This window comes from Oncorhynchus keta, chromosome 30, assembly GCF_023373465.1.
Source record: "Oncorhynchus keta strain PuntledgeMale-10-30-2019 chromosome 30, Oket_V2, whole genome shotgun sequence".
Classification (NCBI taxonomy): domain Eukaryota; kingdom Metazoa; phylum Chordata; class Actinopteri; order Salmoniformes; family Salmonidae; genus Oncorhynchus; species Oncorhynchus keta.
The window spans coordinates 15,510,458-15,533,781 of NC_068450.1; the positions used below are offsets into that span (position 1 = coordinate 15,510,458).

Consider the following 23,324-nt stretch of genomic DNA (forward strand, 5'->3'; position numbering starts at 1 on the left):
ATTTACTGATATCATTAAGTCCCATCCTTAGCATGATCTAATTAACGATAGCCCCAGTCACTGATCACGTCTATTGATTAACCAGAACTAACTGATGCTAATGTAACTGATGCTGTGAGACTAACCAGTTGGAACCAGTCTGATCATGAGCTATCTAACCACGTGAAGTGAAACAGAATGGTGAGCATAGTCCTCTGTCTGGTTCTACGAGGCTTTGTGAAACCAGTCTCTGGTCCCCAATGGAAGGATGAATGGTAGCCCCTAGGACCCGTAGGAATATCCAACCCCTCCACCTCCATCTCCCTGCGTCTTCTGCATCATACCTCCCTAACAGAGTCTCTTTTTGTCACTCAATTCAATGTCAAAGGGCTTTATTGGCATGGGAAACATGTGTTCACGTTGACAAAGCAAGTGGAATAGACAACATGGGAAACATGTGTTCACGTTGACAAAGCAAGTGGAATAGACAACAAGGGAAACATGTGTTCACGTTGACAAAGCAAGTGGAATAGACAACATGGGAAACATGTGTTCACGTTGACAAAGCAAGTGGAATAGACAACATGGGAAACGTGTTCACGTTGACAAAGCAAGTGGAATAGACAACAAGGGAAACGTGTTCACGTTGCCAAAGCAAGTGGAATAGACAACATGGGAAACATGTGTTCACGTTGCCAAAGCAAGTGGAATAGACAACAAGGGAAACGTGTTCACGTTGCCAAACCAAGTGGAATAGACAACAAGGGAAACATGTGTTCACGTTGCCAAAGCAAGTGGAATAGACAACAAGGGAAACATGTGTTCACGTTGCCAAAGCAAGTGGAATAGACAACAAGGGAAACATGTGTTCACGTTGCCAAAGCAAGTGGAATAGACAACATGGGAAACATGTGTTCACGTTGCCAAAGCAAGTGGAATAGACAACATGGGAAACATGTGTTCACGTTGCCAAAGCAAGTGGAATAGACAACAAGGGAAACATGTGTTCACGTTGCCAAAGCAAGTGGAATAGACAACAAGGGAAACATGTGTTCACGTTGCCAAAGCAAGTGGAATAGACAACATGGGAAACATGTGTTCACGTTGCCAAAGCAAGTGGAATAGACAACATGGGAAACATGTGTTCACGTTGCCAAAGCAAGTGGAATAGACAACAAGGGAAACGTGTTCACGTTGCCAAACCAAGTGGAATAGACAACAAGGGAAACATGTGTTCACGTTGCCAAAGCAAGTGGAATAGACAACAAGGGAAACATGTGTTCACATTGCCAAAGCAAGTGGAATAGACAACATGGGAAACATGTGTTCACATTGCCAAAGCAAGTGGAATAGACAACAAGGGAAACATGTGTTCACGTTGCCAAAGCAAGTGGAATAGACAACATGGGAAACATGTGTTCACGTTGCCAAAGCAAGTGGAATAGACAACATGGGAAACATGTGTTAACGTTGCCAAAGCAAGTGGAATAGACAACAAGGGAAACATGTGTTCACGTTGCCAAAGCAAGTGGAATAGACAACATGGGAAACATGTGTTCACGTTGCCAAAGCAAGTGGAATAGACAACAAGGGAAACATGTGTTCACGTTGCCAAAGCAAGTGGAATAGACAACATGGGAAACATGTGTTCACGTTGCCAAAGCAAGTGGAATAGACAACATGGGAAACATGTGTTCACGTTGCCAAAGCAAGTGGAATAGACAACAAGGGAAACGTGTTCACGTTGCCAAACCAAGTGGAATAGACAACAAGGGAAACATTTGTTCACGTTACCAAAGCAAGTGGAATAGACAACATGGGAAACATGTGTTCACGTTGCCAAAGCAAGTGGAATAGACAACAAGGGAAACATGTGTTCACGTTGCCAAAGCAAGTGGAATAGACAACAAGGGAAACATTTGTTCACGTTACCAAAGCAAGTGGAATAGACAACATGGGAAACATGTGTTCACGTTGCCAAAGCAAGTGGAATAGACAACAAGGGAAACATGTGTTCACGTTGCCAAAGCAAGTGGAATAGACAACATGGGAAACATGTGTTCACGTTGCCAAAGCAAGTGGAATAGACAACATGGGAAACATGTGTTCACGTTGCCAAAGCAAGTGGAATAGACAACATGGGAAACATGTTCACGTTGCCAAAGCATGTGGAATAGACAACATGGGAAACATGTGTTCACGTTGCCAAAGCAAGTGGAATAGACAACATGGGAAACATGTGTTCACGTTGCCAAAGCAAGTGGAATAGACAACATGGGAAACATGTGTTCACGTTGCCAAAGCAAGTGGTATATACAACATGGGAAACATGTGTTCACGTTGCCAAAGCAATTGGAATAGACAACATGGGAAACATGTGTTCACGTTGCCAAAGCAAGTGGAATAGACAACAAGGGAAACATGTGTTCACGTTGCCAAAGCAAGTGGAATAGACAACAAGGGAAACATGTTCACGTTGACAAAGCAAGTGGAATAGACAACAAGGGAAACATGTGTTCACGTTGCCAAAGCAAGTGGAATAGACAACATGGGAAACATGTGTTCACGTTGCCAAAGCAAGTGGAATAGACAACATGGGAAACGTGTTCACGTTGCCAAAGCAAGTGGAATAGACAACAAGGGAAACATGTGTTCACGTTGCCAAAGCAAGTGGAATAGACAACATGGGAAACATGTGTTCACGTTGCCAAAGCAAGTGGAATAGACAACATGGGAAACATGTGTTCACGTTGCCAAAGCAAGTGGAATAGACAACAAGGGAAACGTGTTCACGTTGCCAAAGCAAGTGGAATAGACAACAAGGGAAACATGTGTTCACGTTGCCAAAGCAAGTGGAATAGACAACATGGGAAACATGTGTTCACGTTGCCAAAGCAAGTGGAATAGACAACATGGGAAACATGTGTTCACGTTGCCAAAGAAGTGGAATAGACAACAAGGGAAACGTGTTCACGTTGCCAAACCAAGTGGAATAGACAACAAGGGAAACATGTGTTCACGTTGCCAAAGCAAGTGGAATAGACAACAAGGGAAACATGTGTTCACGTTGCCAAAGCAAGTGGAATAGACAACAAGGGAAACGTGTTCACGTTGCCAAAGCAAGTGGAATAGACAACAAGGGAAACATGTGTTCACGTTGACAAAGCAAGTGGAATAGACAACAAGGGAAACATGTGTTCACGTTGCCAAAGCAAGTGGAATAGACAACAAGGGAAACATGTGTTCACGTTGCCAAAGCAAGTGGAATAGACAACATGGGAAACATGTGTTCACGTTGCCAAAGCAAGTGGAATAGACAACATGGGAAACATGTGTTCACGTTGCCAAAGCAAGTGGAATAGACAACAAGGGAAACATGTGTTCACGTTGACAAAGCAAGTGGAATAGACAACAAGGGAAACGTGTTCACGTTGACAAAGCAAGTGGAATAGACAACAAGGGAAACATGTGTTCACGTTGCCAAAGCAAGTGGAATAGACAACAAGGGAAACGTGTTCACGTTGACAAAGCAAGTGGAATAGACAACATGGGAAACATGTGTTCACGTTGCCAAAGCAAGTGGAATAGACAACAAGGGAAACATGTGTTCACGTTGCCAAAGCAAGTGGAATAGACAACATGGGAAATAAACAATGGAAATAAACCATCAGAAATGAACATTAAACATTACACTCACAAAAGTAGTAAAATAATATGTTATATTATTTATATTATAGTTATATGTTATATTATTGTATATGTGCATTGTTGTAACAATGTTCAAGTAGTTGAATTATAAAAGGGAAAATAAATAAACAGATGAATCTAGTTTTTATTTACACTGGTGTTTGTTCTCCACTTTTCTTGTGGTAACAGGTCACAAGTCTTGCCGCTGTGGTGGCACACTGTGGGGCATCCTGATTGGCGCAGCGGTCTAAGGCATTGCATCTCAGTGCTAATGGCGTCACTACAGACACCCTGGTTTGAATCCAGGCTGTATCACAACCTGCTGTGATTGGGAGTCCCATAGGGCGGTGCACAATTGGTCCAGCATCATCCTGGTTTGGCCGGGGTTATGGCCATCATTGTAAATAAGAATTTGTTCTTAACTGACTTGCCTAATAAAAATATAAACTGTAATAGTATGGGATTTTATAAAATCAAAATATGTGTGTTGTGCAATCTATGGAAAATATACAGTATGTTTCTCTTTCTCTCTCTGGACAAACATGAGACCTCTATATAGCGGCAGACAGAGAGGGAGGGGGTTAATCCAGGTGGTAAATAAAGGCTGTATCTCCTCAGCTTTAGAGGCCTGTCTGTCTCGTCCGTCTGGGGAGCTCATATGGAAGAGCCCCATCTTTGTGTTTTTATAGCTTCAATTTACAGTTGATCATCAAGCCTAATAACTCATTATAGAGACTGTGTGTGCGTGCGTGTGTGTGTGTGCATATGTGTGTGTGTGTATACATGTGTGTGTATGTGTATATGTGTGTGTACGTGTGGTCTAAGGGTTTTACAGCAGTATAGTTCAGTCTGCATCAGGGATCAGCTGGTAAGTGTCTGTGTTCAGTCTACACCCTGGCCTCTCACATCGTAAATCCACTATAACACACACGCTTATTGTAGTTTCATTGTCCAGAAGTTCTTTCATTGGACATGTATACCATGTGCATCCCGTACATACGACTAATACCACTAGAAACTTAAGTCCGAGCTGAGGTCAGATGTTGTGTTTGTTATAGTTCCCTCAGGCACTCACAGCTCATTTTAATGATGTTACATTTGAATGATGTCACACGCTGACCTTTAGTTTGCACCAATCCCACGCCTCAGTGGGTTGTGGGGGTGCTGTCCAAGAGGTGTTCCCATAGGGACCCATGTGATCATAATACCATAATGACTTGCAGGAGGTCAAACTGTAAATGTGACTTTGCTGATTGAGAACATCCTGTCATCAGTCACTTCTTGTCACCATTTTCTTAAAATGTCTCTGGCACATTCCACTAATACTGTTTTTCACTTCATGAACATTGGATGGACTGCGAGATGGAATTATATCCTTTTCCCTGCACAATGGAGACAGATAGAAAGCTTAGGTGTTCATTTCATCACTCTGGGTTGGAAAGAAAGGCCTCCAGGGGCTGTGAAGACTGAGCAAAGGATCCTGGGAAAAATAGAAAATTAACATTCCAGCTGATTTGCATTCAGAAACATACAGATGACGTTGCTAATAGTTGCTTATAGTGATAGGATGGATGGCTCCTCGCTGTGTGTGTGTGTGTGTGTGTGTGTGTGTGTGTGTGTGTGTGTGTGTGTGTGTGTGTGTGTGTGTGTGTGTGTGTGTGTGTGTGTGTGTGTGTGTGTGTGTGTGTGTGTGTGTGTGTGTGACTCCTGTGGGGGAAAGGAGCTGCTTAAGTCATGTAGAGGATAATGTCTAGGTCCTTTAGGGACTGCTTCACCACTATGACTCCTGTGGGGGAAAGGAGCTGCTTAAGTCATGTAGAGGAAAACGTCTAGGTCCTTTAGGGACTCCTTCACCACTATGACTCCTGTGGGGGAAAGGAGCTGCTTAAGTCATGTAGAGGAAAACGTCTAGGTCCTTTAGGGACTCCTTCACCACTATGACTCCTGTGGGGGAAAGGAGCTGCTTAAGTCATGTAGAGGAACACGTCTAGGTCCTTTAGGGACTCCTTCACCACTATGACTCCTGTGGGGGAAAGGAGCTGCTTAAGTCATGTAGAGGAACACGTCTAGGTCCTTTAGGGACTCCTTCACCACTATGACTCCTGTGGGGGAAAGGAGCTGCTTAAGTCATGTAGAGGAAAACGTCTAGGTCCTTTAGGGACTCCTTCACCACTATGACTCCTGTGGGGGAAAGGAGCTTCTTAAGTCATGTAGAGGATAACGTGTAGGTCCTTTAGGGACTCCTTCACCACTATGACTCCTGTGGGGGAAAGGAGCTGCTTAAGTCATGTAGAGGAACACGTCTAGGTCCTTTAGGGACTCCTTCACCACTATGACTCCTGTGGGGGAAAGGAGCTGCTTAAGTCATGTAGAGGATAACGTCTAGGTCCTTTAGGGACTCCTTCACCACTATGACTCCTGTGGGGGAAAGGAGCTGCTTAAGTCATGTAGAGGATAACGTGTAGGTCCTTTAGGGACTCCTTCACCACTATGACTCCTGTGGGGGAAAGGAGCTTCTTAAGTCATGTAGAGGATAACGTGTAGGTCCTTTAGGGACTCCTTCACCACTATGACTCCTGTGGGGGAAAGGAGCTGCTTAAGTCATGTAGAGGATAACGTCTAGGTCCTTTAGGGACTCCTTCACCACTATGACTCCTGTGGGGGAAAGGAGCTTCTTAAGTCATGTAGAGGATAACGTGTAGGTCCTTTAGGGACTCCTTCACCACTATGACTCCTGTGGGGGAAAGGAGCTGCTTAAGTCATGTAGAGGAACACGTCTAGGTCCTTTAGGGACTCCTTCACCACTATGACTCCTGTGGGGGAAAGGAGCTGCTTAAGTCATGTAGAGGAAAACAATAGCACTGATCGTGTGATGATTTAACCCGCATCTTTTACCCATATTTCTCCTTTTATCTGGGTTACCAGGGCAACCTGTTGTTTCCTAGATATTCTGCCCTTAAAATACGCGGTGCTATTAGCTTTAAGGCAAGCTGAAGCTTTCAGGTTTAATTATATTTTTGGTAAATGGAAAATGGGTGATAATGAGTTTTCAAAATAAATATTATTTTAAGATGTAGCAAATGCTTGTGTCTCTGTGCAGCTAACTTTAATCTCTGTGTGAAAATATACCTGTGATACATTATCCATGTGTTGCATTATCCTGTGGTACATTATCCCCGCGATACATTATCCATGTAGTACATTATCCCCGTGGAACATTATCCCCGTGTTACATTATCCATGTGTTACATTATCCCCATAGTACATGATCTATGTGATACGTTGTCCATGTGGTACATTATCCTTGTGGTACATTATTCACACTATACAGTGGGGCAAAAAAGTATTTAGTCAGCCACCAATTGTGCAAGCTCTCCCACTTAAAAAGACGAGAGAGGCCTGTAATTTTCATCATAGGTACACTTCAGCTATGACAGACAAAATGAGAGAAAAAAAATCCAGAAAATCACATTGTAGGATTTTTAATGAATTTATTTGCAAATTATGGTGGAAAATAAGTATATGGTCACCTAGAAACAAGCAAGATTTCTGGCTCTCACAGACCTGTAACTTCTTATTTAAGAGGCTCCTCTGTCCTCCACTCGTTACCTGTATTAATGGCACCTGTTTGAACTTGTTATCAGTATAAAAGACACCTGTCCACAACCTCAAACAGTCACACTCCAAACTCCACTATGGCCAAGACCAAAGAGCTTTTAAAGGACACCAGAAACAAAATTGTAGACCTGCACCAGGCTGGGAAGACTGAATCTGCAATAGGTAAGCAGCTTGGTTTGAAGAAATCAACTGTGGGAGCAATTATTAGGAAATGGAAGACATACAAGACCACTGATAATCTCCCTCGATTTGGGGCGCCACGCAAGATCTCACCCCGTGCGGTGAAAATTATCACAAGAACGGTGAGCAAAAATCCCTGTACCACACGGGGGGACCTAGTGAATGACCTGCAGAGAGCTGGGACTAAAGTAACAAAGCCTACCATTTACATTTACATTTAAGTCATTTAGCAGACGCTCTTATCCAGAGCGACTTACAAATTGGTGCATTCACCTTATGACATCCAGTGGAACAGCCACTTTACAATAGTGCATCTAAATCTTTTAAGGGGGGTGAGAAGGATTACTTTATCCTATCCTAGGTATTCCTTAAAGAGGTGGGGTTTCAGGTGTCTCCGGAAGGTGGTGATTGACTCCGCTGTCCTGGCGTCGTGAGGGAGTTTGTTCCACCATTGGGGGCCAGAGCAGCGAACAGTTTTGACTGGGCTGAGCGGGAACTGTACTTCCTCAGTGGTAGGGAGGCGAGCAGGCCAGAGGTGGATGAACGCAGTGCCCTTGTTTGGGTGTAGGGCCTGATCAGAGCCTGGAGGTACTGAGGTGCCGTTCCCCTCACAGCTCCGTAGGCAAGCACCATGGTCTTGTAGTGGATGCGAGCTTCAACTGGAAGCCAGTGGAGAGAGCGGAGGTGCGGGGTGACGTGAGAGAACTTGGGAAGGTTGAACACCAGACGGGCTGCGGCGTTCTGGATGAGTTGTAGGGGTTTAATGGCACAGGCAGGGAGCCCAGCCAACAGCGAGTTGCAGTAATCCAGACGGGAGATGACAAGTGCCTGGATTAGGACCTGCGCCGCTTCCTGTGTGAGGCAGGGTCGTACTCTGCGGATGTTGTAGAGCATGAACCTACAGGAACGGGCCACCGCCTTGATGTTAGTTGAGAACGACAGGGTGTTGTCCAGGATCACGCCAAGGTTCTTAGCGCTCTGGGAGGAGGATACAATGGAGTTGCCAACCGTGATGGCGAGATCATGGAACGGGCAGTCCTTCCCCGGGAGGAAGAGCAGCTCCGTCTTGCCGAGGTTCAGCTTGAGGTGGTGATCCGTCATCCACACTGATATGTCTGCCAGACATGCAGAGATGCGATTCGCCACCTGGTCATCAGAAGGGGGAAAGGAGAAGATTAATTGTGTGTCGTCTGCATAGCAATGATAGGAGAGACCATGTGAGGTTATGACAGAGCCAAGTGACTTGGTGTATAGCGAGAATAGGAGAGGGCCTAGAACAGAGCCCTGGGGGACACCAGTGGTGAGAGCGCGTGGTGAGGAGACAGATTCTCGCCACGCCACCTGGTAGGAGCGACCTGTCAGGTAGGACGCAATCCAAGCGTGGGCCGCGCCGGAGATGCCCAACTCGGAGAGGGTGGAGAGGAGGATCTGATGGTTCACAGTATCGAAGGCAGCCGATAGGTCTAGAAGGATGAGAGCAGAGGAGAGAGAGTTAGCTTTAGCAGTGCGGAGCGCCTCCGTGATACAGAGAAGAGCAGTCTCAGTTGAATGACTAGTCTTGAAACCTGACTGATTTGGATCAAGAAGGTCATTCTGAGAGAGATAGCGGGAGAGCTGGCCAAGGACGGCACGTTCAAGAGTTTTGGAGAGAAAAGAAAGAAAGGATACTGGTCTGTAGTTGTTGACATCGGAGGGATCGAGTGTAGGTTTTTTCAGAAGGGGTGCAACTCTCGCTCTCTTGAAGACGGAAGGGACGTAGCCAGCGGTCAGGGATGAGTTGATGAGCGAGGTGAGGTAAGGGAGAAGGTCTCCGGAAATGGTCTGGAGAAGAGAGGAGGGGATAGGGTCAAGCGTGCAGGTTGTTGGGCGGCCGGCCGTCACAAGACGCGAGATTTCATCTGGAGAGAGAGGGGAGAAAGAGGTCAGAGCACAGGGTAGGGCAGTGTGAGCAGAACCAGCGGTGTCGTTTGACTTAGCAAACGAGGATCGGATGTCGTCAACCTTCTTTTCAAAATGGTTGACGAAGTCATCTGCAGAGAGGGAGGAGGGGGGGGGGGAGGAGGATTCAGGAGGGAGGAGAAGGTGGCAAAGAGCTTCCTAGGGTTAGAGGCAGATGCTTGGAATTTAGAGTGGTAGAAAGTGGCTTTAGCAGCAGAGACAGAGGAGGAAAATGTAGAGAGGAGGGAATGAAAGGATGCCAGGTCCGCAGGGAGGCGAGTTTTCCTCCATTTCCGCTCGGCTGCCCGGAGCCCTGTTCTGTGAGCTCGCAATGAGTCGTCGAGCCACGGAGCGGGAGGGGAGGACCGAGCCGGCCTGGAGGATAGGGGACATAGAGAGTCAAAGGATGCAGAAAGGGAGGAGAGGAGGGTTGAGGAGGCAGAATCGGGAGATAGGTTGGAGAAGGTTTGAGCAGAGGGAAGAGATGATAGGATGGAAGAGGAGAGAGTAGCGGGGGAGAGAGAGCGAAGGTTGGGACGGCGCGATACCATCCGAGTAGGGGCAGTGTGGGAAGTGTTGGATGAGAGCGAGAGGGAAAAGGATACAAGGTAGTGGTCGGAGACTTGGAGGGGAGTTGCAATGAGGTTAGTGGAAGAACAGCATCTAGTAAAGATGAGGTCGAGCGTATTGCCTGCCTTGTGAGTAGGGGGGAAGGTGAGAGGGTGAGGTCAAAAGAGGAGAGGAGTGGAAAGAAGGAGGCAGAGAGGAATGAGTCAAAGGTAGACGTGGGGAGGTTAAAGTCGCCCAGAACTGTGAGAGGTGAGCCGTCCTCAGGAAAGGAGCTTATCAAGGCATCAAGCTCATTGATGAACTCTCCGAGGGAACCTGGAGGGCGATAAATGATAAGGATGTTAAGCTTGAAAGGGCTGGTAACTGTGACAGCATGGAATTCAAAGGAGGCGATAGACAGATGGGTAAGGGGAGAAAGAGAGAATGACCACTTGGGAGAGATGAGGATCCCGGTGCCACCACCCCGCTGACCAGAAGCTCTGGGGGTGTGCGAGAACACGTGGGCGGACCAAGAGAGAGCAGTAGGAGTAGCAGTGTTATCTGTGGTGATCCATGTTTCCGTCAGTGCCAAGAAGTCGAGGGACTGGAGGGAGGCATAGGCTGAGATGAACTCTGCCTTGTTGGCCGCAGATCGGCAGTTCCAGAGGCTACCGGAGACCTGGAACTCCACGTGGGTCGTGCGCGCTGGGACCACCAGATTAGGGTGGCCGCGGCCACGCGGTGTGGAGCGTTTGTATGGTCTGTGCAGAGAGGAGAGAACAGGGATAGACAGACACATAGTTGACAGGCTACAGAAGAGGCTACGCTAATGCAAGGAGATTGGAATGACAAGTGGACTACACGTCTCGAATGTTCAGAAAGTTAAGCTTACGTAGCAAGAATCTTATTGACTAAAATGATTAAAATGATACAGTACTGCTGAAGTAGGCTAGCTGGCAGTGGCTGCGTTGTTGACTTTGTAGGCTAGCTGGCAGTGGCTGCGTTGTTGACACTACACTAATCAAGTCGTTCCGTTGAGTGTAATAGTTTCTACAGTGCTGCTATTCGGGGCTAGCTGGCTAGCTAGCAGTGTTGATTACGTTACGTTGCGTTAAAAGAACGACAATAGCTGGCTCGCTAACCTAGAAAATCGCTCTAGACTACACAATTATCTTTGATACAAAGACGGCTATGTAGCTAGCTATGTAGCTAGCTACGATCAAACAAATCAAACCGTTGTGCTGTAATGAAATGAAATGAAAATGTGATACTACCTGTGGAGCGAAGCGGAATGCGACCGGGTTGTTGAGTGCGGAAGTTCTATTCGGTAGACGTTGGCTAGCTGTTGGCTAGCTAGCAGTGTCTCCTACGTTAAGGACGACAAATAGCTGGCTAGCTAACCTCGGTAAATTAAGATAATCACTCTAAGACTACACACTCTAAACTACACAATTATCTTGGATACGAAGACAGCAAAGACAACTATGTAGCTAGCTAACACTACACTAATCAAGTCGTTCAGTTGAGTGTAATAGTTTCTACAGTGCTGCTATTCGGTAGACGGTGGACGTTTGCTAGCTGGCTAGCTGCTGGGCAGATAGCAGTGTAGACTACGTTAGGACGACGAAATACGATAATTACGCAATTATCTTTGATACAAAGACGGCTATGTAGCTAGCTAAGAAGAAATTGCTAAGATTAGACAAATCAAACCGTTGTACTATAATGAAATGTAATGAAATGTAATGAAAAGTTATACTACCTGCGGACCGAAGTGCGGATGCGGCCGCTCGCTCCAACCCTACCATCAGCAACACAATACGCCGCCAGGGACTCAGTGCCAGCCGTGTCTCCCTGCTTAAGCCAGTACATGTCCAGGCCCGTCTGAAGTTTGCTAGAGAGCATTTGGATGATCCAGAAGAAGATTGGGAGAATGTTTTATGGTCAGATGAAACCAAAATATAACTTTTTGGTAAAAATTCAACTTGTCGTGTTTGGAGGACAAAGAATGCTGAGTTGCATCCAAAGAACACCATACCTACTGTGAAGCATGGGGGTGGAAACATCATGCTTTGGGGCTGTTTTTCTGCAAAGGGACCAGAACGACTGATCCTTGTAAAGGAAAGAATGAATGGGGCCACGTATCGTGAGATTTTGAGTGAAAACCTCCTTCCATCAGCAAGGGCATTGAAGATGAAATGTGGCTGGGTGTTTCAGCATGACAATGATCCCAAACACACCGCCCGGGCAACAAAGAAGTGGCTTCTTAAGAAGCATTTCAAGGTCCAGGAGTGGCCTAGCCAGTCTCCAGATCTCAACCCTATAGAAAATCTTTGGAGGGAGTTGAAAGTCATTGTTTCCCAGCAACAGCCCCAAAACATCACTGCTCTAGAGGAGATCTGCATGGAGGAAAGAGCCAAAATACCAGCAACAGTGTGTGAAAACCTTGTGAAGACTTGCAGAAAACGTTTGACCTCTGTCATTGCCAACAAAGGTTATATAACAAAGTATTGAGATAAACTTTTGTTATTGACCAAATACTTATTTTCCACCATAATTTGCAAATAAATTCATAAAAAATCCTACAATGTGATTTTCTGGATTTTTTTTCTCATTTTGTCTGTCATAGTTGAAGTGTACTTATGATGAAAATTACAGGCCTCTCATCTTTTTAAGTATGAGAACTTGCACAATTGGTGGCTGACTAAATACTTTTTGCCCCACTGTAGCTGGTAATATTAACTGTGTATATGTTTTGTTTTAGCTGACATCATCTCCACGGTGGAGTTTAACCCTTCAGGGGAGCTGCTGGCCACAGGGGACAAAGGAGGAAGAGTGGTGGTCTTCCAGAGAGAACAGGAGGTATGAAACACACCCTCTCTCTCTCTCTCTCTCTCTCTCTCTCTCTCTCTCTCTCTCTCTCTCTCTCTCTCTCTCTCTCTCTCTCTCTGTGTCTCTCTCTCTCTCTCTCTCTCTCTTGTAGTGGAAAATCGGATCAAATACAACGCATACCAGAACTTTGTGAAATCAATCAGGCTTTAATACAACAGTATAACAAGCCGGAGAGCCCCGCGGGACCCACCCCTTTTCCAGAGCCCTGGCTCCAGTATTTATCCACATATTGCATGAGCCCATCCCACATGTAAATTACATTACATTCCAATCCGTGCATCCTGCTTGTTCAGCTCAATAACGCTCGTACCTGCTTTCCATCAGATTATAATGATGACAAGACCCTTGCTTTGTTCCTGCACTTAACTAAATGCATACTTTTGTTTGTGTATTATCTAAGGTCAGCAGACTATGTGTCTCCTCAGTTTCTAGCGTGTCCAGCTATACTAAAAATACTATACATTCCTCTATTTTACAGCCCTATGCTTTGGCTCTGCACTTAGCTCAATATGTTCCTTTGTGTGTCTTTATCTCAGAGCAACAGACTATGTGTCTTCTCTGTTATTCTTTCTGCATCTCTACGTCCTAAAAATATGCGAACTATGTCTATTGGTCATCAGTTAGTCATTTGACTAACCCCCTCCTTTGTATATCCCTCTGGCCTTGGTATGTCCAGCTATCCTAGCACTTGTGTCACCTTCCCTTCATGTAGTCTGTTTTTAGTGTTTAACTATTCTATACATCATATGCATTTGTCTGTGTTATATTTTGCACCCACACTCTCTCTCTCTCTCTCTCTCTCTCTCTCTCTCTCTGTGTCACTCTCTCTCTCTCTCTCTCTCTCTCTCTCTCTCTCTCTCTCTCTCTCTCTCTCTCTCTCTCTCTCTCTCTCTCTCTCTCTCTCTCTCTCTCTCTCTGTGTCACTCTCTCTCTCTCTCTCTCTCTCTCTCTCTCTCTCTCTCTCTCTCTCTCTCTCTCTCTCTCTCTCTCTCTCTCTCTCTCTCTCTCTGTGTCTGTGTCTGTCTGTCTCTCTCTCTCTCTCTCTCTCTCTCTCTCTCTCTCTCTCTCTGTGTCACTCTCTCTCTCTCTCTCTCTCTCTCTCTCTCTCTCTCTCTCTCTCTCTCTCTCTCTCTCTCTCTCTCTCTCTCTCTCTCTCTCTACCTCTGTATCTCTCTCCCTCCTTCCCCTCATCCCTGTCTCCCACCTCTCTCTCCCATCTCCCTCTCCCCAGAGAGTATAACATGTCTAAGCTGTGTCTCTCTGTCTCTGTCTCTCTCTCTCTCTCTCTCTCTCACTCTCTCACTCTCCCTCTCTCCCCCCTCCTTCTCCACCCCAGACTAAAAGCGAGCCCCAGAGGCGAGGGGAGTATAACGTGTACAGTACGTTCCAGAGTCATGATCCAGAGTTTGACTACCTGAAGAGTCTGGAAGTAGAGGAGAAGATCAACAAGATCAGATGGCTGCCACAGCAGAATGCTGCTTACTTCCTCCTCTCCACCAACGGTGTGTGTGTGTGTGTGTGTGTGTGTGTGTGTGTGTGTGTGTGTGTGTGTGTGTGTGTGTGTGTGTGTGTGTGTGTGTGTGTGTGTGTGTGTGTGTGTGTGTGTGTGTGTGTGTGTGTGTGTGTGTAGGAGTTAGAAGCAGTGGAACCATAGCCAGAGGAGCTACATCTGGTCGTGTGGCTCTGCTGTGTGTGTCTATTCATACATGGGTGTCCGTGCATGAGTGTGTGTGTGTGTGTTCTGCTGTTGCATTCATGCGTGAAGCTCTCAATCGGCAAAGATTCTGCTGGTGGCTTTGGCTCAGTCAAGCAGAACAAACACATATCTAATAGGCTAGAGGCAGTGAACAAAACATTAAGAACACCTTCCTAATATTTAGTTGCACCTCCCCCCACACGCACTTTTGCCCTCAGAACAGCCTCAATTCATCAGGGCATGGACTACAAGATGTCGAAAGCGTTCCACAGGGATGCTGGCCAATGTTGACTCCAATGCTTCCCACAGTTGTGTCAAGTTGGCTGGATGTCCTTTGGCTGGTAGACCATTCTTGATACACACTGAAACTGTTGAGCGTGAAAAGCCCAGCAGCGTTGCAGTTCTTGACACACTCAAACCAGTGCGCCTGGCACCTACTACCATACCCCTTCAAAGGCATTAAATATTTTGTCTTGCCCATTGACCTTCTGAATGGCACACATACACAATCCATGTCTCAATTGCCTTAAGGCTTAAAAATCCTTCTTTAACCTGACTCCTCCCCTTTGTGACATCAATAACGTTCACCTGGATTCACCTGGTCAGAGCAGGTGTACAATATACAGTATGTAAAGAATCTGTCTGAACCATTATTTACCGGTTACCTACAGTACACCTGGTTTTACTGATTAACCCGCGGACTTGTATCTGATCCTCCTTATGACAGCAGTTATAACATCACTATGTCACCACCCACAATCACGGTAGCATGGAGCTTAAAACCTGTTAGGGATAGGAAGAATACTGCCCCCTTTGGAGGAAGTGCATGCCCATAGTAAACTGAAAAAGAAATCTGTCCAAAATTGCTAATATATGCATATAATAATAATTATTGGATAGAAAACACTCTAAAGCTTCTAAAACCGTTTGAAATATGTCTGAAAGTATAGCAGAACTCACAGGGCAGCCATTCTCCCAAACGATTTCTCTCATCAGGAAAGTTGGGCCAACTTTGACGTCATCCCCACCTACCCTTCCCAACAAGCTATGGATCTGGGATCAGTTTCTATGTCTTCGGCGAGATGTCTTCTTTCAATAGGGCGTTTCATTGTGAAAATCCCACGATCTTTCACCATTTGGCGGGCAAAAACCTTGGTGTCACGAGAAAATACATGCACTCTCCTGCGCGCGTTGCGCCTGGAGTGCCCTTTGTTCCAGGAATCACGACACGATGTCAGTTTGTCTGTTCGAGTTGAGAATTGTTTTGCACGTTTAGAACATCCTAAAGCTTGATTGTGCACTTAGTTTGACCAGTTTAGTCGACATATAATATGTAATTTTGAAGTTTTGATGCGCAACCCCTGGAATTTTGGCTGCATTTCAGCCGGAATTTGTCGCGTTTGCTAAGACAAAGACACACGAATTGAAACCAAACAATGTTTTGGGTAAGTATGACTTCTTCCACTACATTATGATCGAAGACCATCAAAGGTAAGGGAATATTTATGTTGTAATTTTGTGTTTCTGTTGACTCCAACATAGCTCAGAAATATTGCTTATGTCTGAGAGCCGTCTCAGATTATTGAAAAATGAACGATTTCTGTAACGTTAAAAAGAAATGTGACAAAGCGATTGCATTAAGAAGCAGTGTATCTTTCTAACTATATGTAGAACATGTATATTTAGTCAAAGTTTATGATGTGTATTGCTGTTATCTGGCGTTATCTGGCGGAATCATAATTTCTCCGGACATTTTTGTAGCATTTTTTGAACATGGCGTCAATGTAAACAGAGATTTATGGATATAAATGGCATATTATTGAAAAAAACATAAATGTACTGTGTAACATGTCCTATTACTGTCATCTGATGAAGATTTTCAAAAGGTTAGTGAATTATTTTTCTTTTAATCCTGCGTTTGTTGATTGCATCTTTTGTTCAACATGGCTATTCAAATTAGCTGTGTCTTTGGTGGTGGTTGACATTAATATGTGCTATGTTTTCGCCGTAAAACATTTTAGAAATCTGACTTGCTGGGTAGATGAACAAGGTGTTTATCTTTCATTTGAGCTATTGGACTTGTTAATGTGTGGAGGTTAAATATTTCTAAGAATATTTTTGCATTCTGTGCGCCACTTTTTGAGTTGAGAGTGTGTGGGGGGGTGCCCTTGGGGAACCTGTAGCGTGAACTTAATACTCTCACCACCCAACACCCACCACCCACAATCACAGTAGCATGGAGATTAATAATCTCTCTCTTTATTTCTCCTCTTTTATCTTTCCCTCTCCCTTTCTCTCTCTTTCATTCTCTCTCTCTTTCATTCTCTCTCTCTTACATGCTCTCTCTCTTACATTCTCTCTCTCTTACATTCTCTCTCTCTTACATTCTCTCTCTCTTACATTCTCTCTCTCTTACATTCTCTCTCTCTTACATTCTCTCTCTCTTTCATTCTCTCTCTCTTACATTCTCTCGCTCTCTCTTTTTCTCTCTCTCTGTTTCGGTCTCTCGCTTTGTGTTCGGTGTACATGTGTGTGTGTGTGCGCGTGTGTGTGTGTGTGTGTGTGTGTGTGTGCGTGCGTGCGTGCGTGTGCGTGTGTGTGTGTGTGTGTATATAGATAAGACAGTGAAGCTCTGGAAGATTCGTGAGAGAGACAGACGACCGGAGGGATACAACCTGAAGGATGAAGACGGACGAATCAGACACCCATCCACAATCACCTCACTACGGGTGAGAACACACACCCATCCACAATCACCTCACTACGGGTGAGAACACACACCCATCCACAATCACCTCACTACGGGTGAGAACACACACCCATCCACAATCACCTCACTACGGGTGAGAACACACACACACACATGCACACACACACACACACACACACACACACAGTATCTCATAAGGACAGAATAATACTAGGTAATAAGAGTTAATATATCATTGTCCCGAGGGGTCCCAAGATGAGAATGATGTTGTTTCATATCACTGACATGAATACTTTATGAACGAGGATATATAAAGCAAATGCTTATGTTTCAGTCTTCTGGCAATATACAATATTGCTCTCCCAAATAAACTCATAGAATTTTGGCTATTCCAAATGACTTTGCACATTTCCATTGAATATGCAGCTCACTTCTCTCAGGACAGGTCTATTTCTCATGGTACATTCGCTCCTTATCACTAAGAGAAGAATCCGTTTTTCAATACTCTGGTATGGAGAATCATTTATATGACAGATCTCATATGCTCCGTCAGCACTGACAGACGGCTCGGAGGAGGGAGGGACGGAGTGAGAGACTGATCGATATGTGCACTGACATGAATGCGATGAAGGGGATCATCTCTATATATCTCTCTTTCACTCTACCTTCTTCGCAATCCCATCACCCAGCCAACCATATTCTTTAATTCTCACACAGAGAATTCCGGCTCAATCAAATCAAACTTTATTCGTCACATGCGCCGAATACAACGTGTAGACCTTACCATGAAATGCCTACAAGCCCTTAACCAACAGTGCAGTTCAAGAAGAGTTAAGAAAATATTTACCAAGTACACTAAAGTTAAAAATAATAATAAAAAGTAACACAATAGGAATAACAATAACGAGGCTATATACAGGGGGCACCGATACCGAGTCAGTGTGGAGGCTATATACAGGGTGGTACTGGTACAGAGTCAGTGTGGAGGCTATATACAGGGGCACCGATACCGAGTCAGTGTGGAGGCTATATACAGGGCGCACTGATACCGAGTCAGTGTGGAGGCTATATACAGGGCGCACTGATACCGAGTCAGTGTGGAGGGTATATACAGGGGGCACCGATACCGAGTCAGTGTGGAGGATATATACAGGGTGGTACTGGTACAGAGTCAGTGTGGAGGCTATATACAGGGGCACCGATACCGAGTCAGTGTGGAGGCTATATACAGTGTGGTACTGGTACAGAGTCAGTGTGGAGGCTATATACAGGGGCACCGATACCGAGTCAGTGTGGAGGCTATATACAGGGGGCACCGATACCGAGTCAGTGTGGAGGCTATATACAGGGTGGTACTGGTACAGAGTCAGTGTGGAGGCTATATACAGGGTGGTACTGGTACAGAGTCAGTGTGGAGGCTATATACAGGGGCACCGATACCGAGTCAGTGTGGAGGCTATATACAGGGCGCACTGATACCGAGTCAGTGTGGAGGCTATATACAGGGGGTACAGATACCGAGTCAGTGTGGAGGCTATATACAGGGGGTACCGATACCGAGTCAGTGTGGAGGCTATATACAGGGGGTACAGATACCGAGTCAGTGTGGAGGCTATATACAGGGGGTACCGATACCGAGTCAGTGTGGAGGCTATATACAGGGTGGTACTGGTACAGAGTCAGTGTGGAGGCTATATACAGGGGGTACTGGTACAGAGTCAGTGTGGAGGCTATATACAGGGGGCACCGATACCGAGTCAGTGTGGAGGCTATATACAGGGTGGTACTGGTACAGAGTCAGTGTGGAGGCTATATACAGGGGGTACTGGTACAGAGTCAGTGTGGAGGCTATATACAGGGGGCACCGATACCGAGTCAGTGTGGAGGGTATATACAGGGTGGTACTGGTACAGAGTCAGTGTGGAGGCTATATACAGGGTGGTACTGGTACAGAGTCAGTGTGGAGGCTATATACAGGGGGTACTGGTACAGAGTCAGTGTGGAGGCTATATACAGGGGGTACTGGTACAGAGTCAGTGTGGAGGCTATATACAGGGGGCACCGATACCGAGTCAGTGTGGAGGCTTTATACAGGGGGTACTGATACCGAGTCAGTGTGGAGGCTATATACAGGGGGCACTGATACCGAGTCAGTGTGGAGGCTATATACAGGGGGTACTGATACCGAGTCAGTGTGGAGGCTTTGTACAGGGGGTACTGATACAGAGTCAGTGTGGAGGCTATATACAGGGGGTACTGGTACAGAGTCAGTGTGGAGGCTATATACAGGGGGCACCGATACCGAGTCAGTGTGGAGGCTTTATACAGGGGGTACTGATACCGAGTCAGTGTGGAGGCTATATACAGGGGGCACTGATACCGAGTCAGTGTGGAGGCTATATACAGGGGGTACTGATACCGAGTCAGTGTGGAGGCTTTATACAGGGGGTACTGATACCGAGTCAGTGTGGAGGCTATATACAGGGGGTACCGATACCGAGTCAGTGTGCGGCAGTACAGGTTAGCTGAGGTAATTTGTACAAGTAGGTGGGAGTGAAGTGACTATGCATAGATAATAAACAGTAGTACAGGTTAGTTGAGGTAATTTCTACATGTAGGTGGGGGTGAAGTGACTATGCATAGATAATACCCAGTAGTACAGGTTAGTTGAGGTAATTTGTACATGTAGGTGGGGGTGAAGTGACGATGCATAGATAATAAACAGTAGTACAGGTTAGTTGAGGTAATTTGTACATGTAGGTGGGGGTGAAGTGACTATGCGTAGATAATAAACAGTAGTACAGGTTAGTTGAGGTAATTTGTACATGTAGGTGGGGGTGAAGTGACTATGCATAGATAATACCCAGTAGTACAGGTTAGTTGAGGTAATTTGTACATGTAGGTGGGGGTGAAGTGACTATGCATAGATAATAAACAGTAGTACAGGTTAGTTGAGGTAATTTGTACATGTAGGTGGGGGTGAAGTGACTATGCATAGATAATACCCAGTAGTACAGGTTAGTTGAGGTAATTTGTACATGTAGGTGGGGGTGAAGTGACTATGCATAGATAATAAACAGTAGTACAGGTTAGTTGAGGTAATTTGTACATGTAGGTGGGGGTGAAGTGACTATGCATAGATAATAAAGAGTAGTTCAGGTTAGCTGAGGTACACACCCCTGAGGGGTCCCAGTGTTAAGGATCTGTATGGCAGACGTGTTGGCATGCATCTATTAATGGCCTCTAGCATAGCATCTCTCTCTCTCTCTCTCTCTCTCTCTCTCTCTCTCTCTCTCTCTCTCTCCCCTCTGTCTGTCTGTCTGTCTGTCTGTCTGTCTGTCTGTCTGTCTGTCTGTCTCTCTCTCTCTCTCTCCCTCTCTCTCTCTCTCTCTCTCTCTCTCTCTCTCTCTCTCTCTCTCTCTCTCTCTCTCTCTCTCTCTCTCTCTCTCTCTCTCTCGCTCTCTCTCTCTCTCTCTCTCGGTCTCTGTCTCTCAATTCAATTTAAAGGGCTTTATTGGCATGGGAAACATATTTTAACATTGCCAAAGAAAGTTAAATAGACAATGAATGAAACTGAAATAAATAATAAAAAATTAACAGTAAACATTATAGAGACATTTCAAATATACAGTGTTATAATGATGTGCAAATTGATCAAGTACTTATCAAGTATTTATAATAGTGTTTGTTCTTCACTGGTTGCCCTTTTCTCTCTCGCTCTCTCGCTCGCTCTCTCGCTCGCTCTCTTGCTCGCTCTCTTGCTCGGTATATGACTGTATGTCATATACCATAATGGATGACATCTGTGTGTCTCTACAGTCTGTTGGGAAGTTGGGAATAGTAGAGTGTGGCTGTTACTGAGGTTGAAAGGCATGGGGGGAGAATGTAGTGTAGTGTGAGTGTGGTTCCTCTGCAGGCCCTCCCTGGCTCCTCAGTCCTAACACCAGCTCACTAGGCCCTCCCTGGCTCCTCAGTCCTAATACCAGCTCACTAGGCCCTCCCTGGCTCCTCAGTCCTAATACCAGCTCACTAGGCCCTCCCTGGCTCCTCAGTCCTAGACACCATCTCACTAGGCCCTCCCTGGCTCCTCAGTCCTAACACCAGCTCACTCGGCCCTCCCTGGCTCCTCAGTCTTAACACCTGCTCACTAGGCCTACTGCTATGGCTCCTCAGTCCTAACACCATCTCACTAGGCCTTCCCTGGCTCCTCAGTCCTAACACCAGCTCACTAGGCCCTCCCTGGCTCCTCAGTCCTAACACCTGCTCACTAGGCCTGCTGCTATGGCTCCTCAGTCCTAACACCAGCTCACTAGGCCTACTGCTATGGCTCCTCAGTCCTAACACCAGCTCACTAGGCCTACTGCTATGGCTCCTCAGTCCTAACACCATCTCACTAGGCCCTCCCTGGTTCCTCTGCAGGCCCTCCCTGGCTCCTCAGTCCTAATACCAGCTCACTAGGCCCTCCCTGGCTCCTCAGTCCTAATACCAGTTTACTAGGCCCTCCCTGGCTCCTCAGTCCTAATACCAGCTCACTAGGCCCTCCCTGGCTCCTCAGTCCTAATACCAGCTCACTAGGCCCTCCCTGGCTCCTCAGTCCTAACACCATGTCACTAGGCCCTCCCTGGCTCCTCAGTCTTAACACCAGCTCACTAGGCCCTCCCTGGCTCCTCAGTCCTAACACCAGCTCACTAGGCCCTCCCTGGCTCCTCAGTCCTAATACCAGTTTACTAGGCCCTCTCTGGCTCCCCAGTCCTAATACCAGCTCACTAGGCCCTCCCTGGCTCCTCAGTCCTAATACCAGTTTACTAGGCCCTCCCTGGCTCCTCAGTCCTAATACCAGTTTACTAGGCCCTCCCTGGCTCCTCAGTCCTAATACCAGTTTACTAGGCCCTCCCTGGCTCCTCAGTCCTAATACCAGCTCACTAGGCCTTCCCTGGCTCCTCAGTCCTAACACCTGATCTCTAGGCCTGCTGCTATGGCTCCTCAGTCCTAACACCATCTCACTAGGCCTTCCCTGGCTCCTCAGTCCTAAAACCAGCTTACTAGGCCCTCCCTGGCTCCTCAGTCCTAACACCAGCTCACTAGGCCCTCCCTGGCTCCTCAGTCCTAACACCATCTCACTCGGCCCTCCCTAGCTCCTCAGTCCTAACTCCAGCTCACTAGGCCCTCCCTAGCTCCTCAGTCGTAACACTAGGTCTGCTTCTATGGCTCCTCAGTCCTAACACCAGCTCACTAGGCCTGCTGCTGTGCTGTCTACCACTACATTAAAGTTGAGACATACAGTACATGAAGTCACATGGAAAGATGTGTACGTGTGTAGCAGAGACTGAATGGCTGTATAGAACCAGGCATTCACAGTGTACTGAAATAGAAAGAGCCCTCAAGGTATTCATAGTCAACCTGTGAATGCTCTCGCAGTCTTAGATTCTATGATCTGCGATACAATGAAGTTTTATGATATTTAAGTGATACTGTATATTCCTAAGGTCACATAGTCAGTCATGTGATGTGAATAGATGTGCTCCCTCCCTGCCAGGTGCCTGTCCTCCAGAACTCAGATCTGATGGTTGAGGCAACAGCGCGGCGTGTGTTCAGTAACGCCCACACCTACCACATCAACTCCATCTCCGTGAACTCCGACTTCCAGACCTACATCTCCACGGATGACCTCAGGGTCAACCTGTGGAACCTGGAGATCACTGACCAGAGCTTCAGTATCCTGTCACCTTTACCCCTTAACCCCATACTAACATACCCTCTGTCATAGTTTATCTGTCTACAGTCATGGCCAAATGACACAAATATTAATGACACAAATGACACAAATATTAATTTTCACAAAGTGTGCTGCCTCAGTTTGTATGATGGTAATTTGTATATACTCCAGAATTTTATGAAGAGTGATCAGATGAATTGCAAAGTCCCTCTTTGCCATGCAAATGAACCGAATCCTCAAAAAACATTTCCAATGCATTTCAGCCCTGCCACAAAAGTACCAGCTGACATCATGTCAGTGATGATCTCGTTAACACAGGTGTGAGTGTTGACGAGGACAAGGCTGGAGATCACTCTGTC

At 46.1% G+C, this 23,324-nt stretch overlaps 1 protein-coding gene across 2 annotated transcripts in view; it reads left to right on the plus strand.

Annotated features, from left to right (window-relative positions):
• The window catches only part of LOC118377448 (serine/threonine-protein phosphatase 2A 55 kDa regulatory subunit B beta isoform-like), a 64,019-nt gene that overhangs the window by 22,444 nt on the left and 18,251 nt on the right, over window positions 1-23,324 (plus strand). For both annotated transcript variants that reach the window (XM_052487812.1, XM_052487811.1), the window contains exons 2-5: window positions 12,716-12,813; window positions 14,180-14,345; window positions 17,156-17,268; window positions 22,786-22,963. In XM_052487812.1, the coding sequence (XP_052343772.1) occupies window positions 12,716-12,813; window positions 14,180-14,345; window positions 17,156-17,268; window positions 22,786-22,963 (555 nt within the window). The remainder of the gene's footprint in view (window positions 1-12,715; window positions 12,814-14,179; window positions 14,346-17,155; window positions 17,269-22,785; window positions 22,964-23,324) is intronic.